Here is a 5,101-nt window from a genome sequence, read left to right as displayed (position 1 = left end):
TGATTGAGTACTCAAGAGCAACAGATATTGCAATCGAAGTTATTACATGGATTTGTATGTACCTTTGATCCCATCCCCAAGTGATGTTCTCATGATTGCCAAAGCTGCAAACGCTTCTAGTTAGAATTAGTATTCAGCTAGCAGGAGAGTTTCCTGGACTGGACCAACAACAAAGGCCACCAACTAGCAACTAAAAAGGGGGTTGACCATTAGGAGGAGCAGCAAACGCTCTCCTGGGTTGGGAGCACAAAATAATTGAAGACCAACAAGTAGTTGTAAGAACTCACACAGATGAGTACAATGGTACTACTCATGACATTAACTCTGAAACAAACCAGTATTATGATCATTAAACATTGGACCCACACTGCCTACTCAGATGGATCATTATCTTGGTCAAAAGGTTTGGGCAAGCAACAGTCAATATATTGATTACATCAACTTGGATTTTGTCCGAGGAAAAACGCGATTATTGTATCATGCATTAACACAGTACAACTTCAGTGTTAAATGGGGACCAATTCTACTAACAACAGAAAGTCACGACCAATCAAAAAATGGTAGTATTACTGATTAAAGGATTTACAGAAGAGACCGTGTCAGCATTGTTGTTTCCAGGCATGGGGTGACCATCCCGGACAGTGACGCTTTCTCAATTTTGATGTGGGCGATTTGGACCGCCCTGGCCCTGGCTCTGGTCTGGCCTGTTCCTTGTTCTCTTCATCTTTGCTTTGAACCTCAGTTTTAAGGCCAAAGTCTCTACCGTGTTGACAAAGTTACCAACTGCCATTACCACCAGCAAGATCCCACATACTACAACCTGTCGAGGTGGGAAACGACCATGATGTAGAAGTCAGTTCAGGACAATTCGTTTCACAGGGATGATATCGTCCATTTGAAACAGTTTGACCTATAGCTTCATCACCACCTTAACCTTTTTTATCCTATTCTCAAATAGCCAGGAAAGGAATTTTGTGTAGACGGGCTGAATGAAATGCCTAACAACAAGTGTGTAGCCTAATCCTTATGAGAATTTGATATTCTACTGCCAACTGTGAAACCTATTGACTTGATATTTACCTGCCATTCGGAGGTGAGCCCATGCCAAGCCGTCTGAAGAAGCAGTACTCCAACATATGCTTCAAAACCCTAAAAACATGGAGTAACCAAGATGGAGCATATCAGTGCAAAAATAGAATGAACAGTGGCAAAACTAGTCATCTCAGTGCTTCATTGCAAATTCGAAGGACTGCTTCTAGCGAGGAAAAGAAACATGTGTTCATAAATATGCAACTTAAGTATCAAGAACCAACAACACGACTGCCGAGAATTGGTCATTTAACGACCAATAAACTGGAATAGACCTCCAGGTACATACCCAACGACCTCCATTCAATTCCATCTTCTTCTGGAATATACATACTATGACTTTAAAAATAAAACCTGAAAACCCAAATTTGATTCAAGAATCAAGAAATAGAACTAAGATTATCTAGGGCCAAAACCGTCTGGTTCCTGGGCAGTTGCCGGAACTGAAAAATATTCCAGTTGTGCCGCCCCCCCCCCCCCCCCCCCCCCCCCCCGCCCCCCAACATAATATTGAGGTTTTAAGATTACTAACTAGGGGCCGACATGTTTTGGACTCCATGACACGTACCTGTAATACAAAAAGGACAGGATATAGCAGCAAGAGCTGCCCTTCCACACCAGCTGTTTCTCCAGCAACAACATCCATCCTTTTAGCCTACAAGTAGTCAATGGCAACCAAGTAAACAAAAATGAGACAAACAAAATATCACCCTTACAGGTATTAGGTGCATCTTAATTGCAATGAAAGTTAGGCTGGGCTTGAGAAAGTTATATAAATGACAACATGGATTACAGTCCTTTGAGTTGCACAAATAAGTATTTGCGCTTAGCATCTACTGGTACATATTCAAACAATAAAGAGCACATATTGATCACTTTCTTAAATCAAGGCAGGACCTCACCTTTCCTAGAGCTATCCGGGTGCGTAATCTTTGACGCTGGTACCTATTCTGTAGATGCATTGCGATTCCTTGCATGATTGCCCAGCGCAGGAAAAGTTGAACCCCCCTCTACAAAAAGTGTTTTGAGTTCCATGTTCAAGATTTGGAAGTGATGTCAAAGCAACATATCTGCTTCCTTGAGAAAATAAATAAATAAATCATATACCTGCTTGCTCGAACAATCAGGCTGTCCCTTTATCTCCCATGTTAGGCTAACAAGAGCCATCAGCATTGCTAAATAGTGGTGGTATATCCACCTGAAAATATAGTAGCGCGTTGTGATTAAATGGTCATGCATCAGGGAAGAGATAGATATTTAATAGGATAAACTAAACATAGCCTTCACGTGGCAAAATGGAGATGTATTGATGGCAGATTTTTGTAATGACAGAAAGTTAACCAGCATTGGTAAAATTTGAGCATACTTCATTGGACACTCGTTAAGAACAGATTGCTTAAATACTTTCATAACTCAAGGGATGAGATTTTGGACCCTTACCAAGGACGAATATCACTTCCATTTACAAGCAACACATTCTCCCGCAAAGCAAAACTTGTGTAGAGGAATAATAGCCAAGCCTGTAATGTGGAACTATACACTTTAGATCTTTCTGTCAGACAAGAAAATCACAAGCAGAGTAAATATCCTCAGATCATGTCAAAGTACTCAACAATATACCTGGTAAACCTGAACTGCCAATGCTGGAAGGCATCCATCCCACACCCACCATCTCAGTAGGAGGAGAGTGGATGGAAACAACAGAAAAATATAAGCGGCCCTATCCTGGCAATAAAGAGGGCCATCATCAAGATTGTCAGGCATGACTTGAAATTTACAGAACCAAAAATGTTATTAAGCACAGTAGTATTTCAGTAATAAAGATTACTGAATTCAAAACATAGGAAGTTACTCTACAGAACCTTACAACCTAATTACCGGCATATAGTCCAACATTATGTGCTTCTGTATTAAGTAACCCAACTGTATCGCATGGAAAACATGCTAGAGAGTGGAGACCATATTTGCATGACTCTGGGCTGGACATACACCGTGTCTAATCTTGATAATTTAGATTAACTTAAACATTTGTAAGCAGTGGCAGGTCAGTTGTGGCATATGCTATATCACATCTCAAAATACCTATCACAAACCAAAATTTCTGACATACAAATCGGAACAATCATCAGAAGTTTAGAAATCATCATATTAAACTGGTCAGGAATTTGAGAAGATAGTTTTATCAATTCAGTTGTGATGTCATATACAAAATAAATAAATAAATCCAGAAACAGTTTCCAAAGGAGAAACACATCTGAAGTTTACCCTATAATTATTGTACTCATCCTTCACTTTGAGCTTATCTTCCTTCCTTGCCACCCTCACATTCACAGGGCCAAGAAACTTCTTAAGGAACTTCCCTACAAATTCAGACACAGTAGGCTTCAACCATAAACTCATGTAGAAGCAACTAAAATCGGCCAATACAAAAAGATATAAAAATGAAACTAACCGCTTCCCTTGCTTGGGAGCAATCCGGCCACATCACCATCTAAGATTGCTGCCCTGGCACGCTCCAGATCTTCCTCGACCTGCACATATGACAAGGAAATACAGGTGGGGAAAATGAAATCATAAAAAACACATGCTAGCAACATGTACAACATAAAATGAGGATATAGCAAAGATAAGAAGTATAATATATTGGTGAATTGTACATGGGGATTCTAAATTAAAACGAAGGAGACTCTGTGGATTTCTGCATATACAAAAACAACACTCTGCAGGGTGTTAATATACAAGCACACTATACACGCTGTCGAATTCAGAACTCCTAAATTGACACCCCCTGGCCCCTAGTACTACTATTCGGCGAGATAAAATCCCAGTGAAATCTACAAATTCGCTCACACACCAAACGTGCGACGAGGCTAAATTAAATCCTTTGCCAGCCTCCAGCAATTCGATGCGCGCACCACAGATTCCTGTCCTGTTAAAGCTGTCTGAGAACCGGACATCTCCGTGTGGCGACAAATTTCAGCCGGATCACCGCGCGAATCCCGACGCACTATGTCCGTCCGCATCGGAGAAAACCCCCGCATCTCGAGGTGCAGCGCGCGCGACGCGAAGCAGGAACGAAGTAAAAAACAGCTTCTCTTCGAGAGCTAATCGCGATCTAGATAGATAGAGAGATCGGATTTTCGAATCAGGCCGGTAGATAGATAGATAGAGATGGACAGGAGGGGGGGGGGGGGGGGGGGTTGGGTGGAAGGCGCGCGGACCTTGTCGAGCGTGGCGGGGTCGAGGCTGGCGAGCGAGCCCTGGAGCCTGCGCACGTCCCCGTCCAGCGCCGCCGCGCGCCTCCGCAGCGCGTCCTCCTCGGCGGCCCTGCGCGCGGCCATCCCCGCCGCCGCCTCCCGCAGCTCCCGCGCCGCCTCCGCCGCCGCCGCAGCCTGCTCCTCCAGCCCGCCGCCGTCGGCCATTGCCCTTGCCCCTTGGCCTGCAGTGCGCGCGCGAGAGATGGGCGGCGCCGTGCGGTGGTACTCTTGGACAGCGGCGGTGCGGTGCGGAGGAAGAGGTTAGAAACAGAGAAAAAGGAGAACTCTCTTTCGCGTATCGGCGTGTGTGTGTGTGTGTGTGTGTGAATGCCTGACGTGTCCACCTCCTCCTATCTGAACCGCGGGTCCCACCTGGAAGGCGACAGCGGCGGGGAGAGTAGGACCTATCTGACGCGGGGGCCCCACCTGGAAGGGCGACAGACAGCGGCAGTATTTGTGGTTAAACATCATTATCTGCAGCCTAATTCGGCAGCAAAATGACCTTCAATTGTCCTCCTCTTGTTTTGTTGAGCTAGACACCTCGTGCTCCTAGAAACCGGTTTTTGGGGCTATATAAGCACATGATGATCCTTGAGACCCCCCTATCAAGTCCAGGACCTGCAAATACTGCCATAAAATGTTCGAAAATTTTACCGAAGGCTCAATTGGTGGCGGTGGCGGCCTGTCATCTTCGGATTGTGCCGTTTTATTTTGTCTGCGTCGCTTGTTTTTCAAATGGTGTTTTCGTTACTTGT

General features: G+C 44.5%; 1 protein-coding gene across 1 annotated transcript; it reads right to left on the bottom strand.

Annotated features, from left to right (window-relative positions):
- Positions 1 to 327: 327 nt before the first annotated feature.
- Positions 328 to 4,603, bottom strand: LOC100844280 (transmembrane protein 120 homolog). Its single transcript, XM_003571458.4, has 10 exons — positions 4,311 to 4,603; positions 3,542 to 3,620; positions 3,355 to 3,449; positions 2,710 to 2,814; positions 2,530 to 2,609; positions 2,197 to 2,287; positions 1,992 to 2,099; positions 1,658 to 1,744; positions 1,081 to 1,149; positions 328 to 820 (listed from the first exon to the last, which is right to left on the bottom strand). Exons 1-10 carry the CDS (start codon positions 4,509 to 4,511, stop codon positions 653 to 655), a joined length of 1,083 nt encoding a protein of 360 aa, XP_003571506.2. The 5' UTR covers positions 4,512 to 4,603; the 3' UTR covers positions 328 to 652.
- Positions 4,604 to 5,101: the final 498 nt, after the last annotated feature.

This window comes from Brachypodium distachyon, chromosome 3, assembly GCF_000005505.3.
Source record: "Brachypodium distachyon strain Bd21 chromosome 3, Brachypodium_distachyon_v3.0, whole genome shotgun sequence".
NCBI lineage: Eukaryota > Viridiplantae > Streptophyta > Magnoliopsida > Poales > Poaceae > Brachypodium > Brachypodium distachyon.
This window is presented reverse-complemented; position numbering and strand designations above follow the sequence as displayed.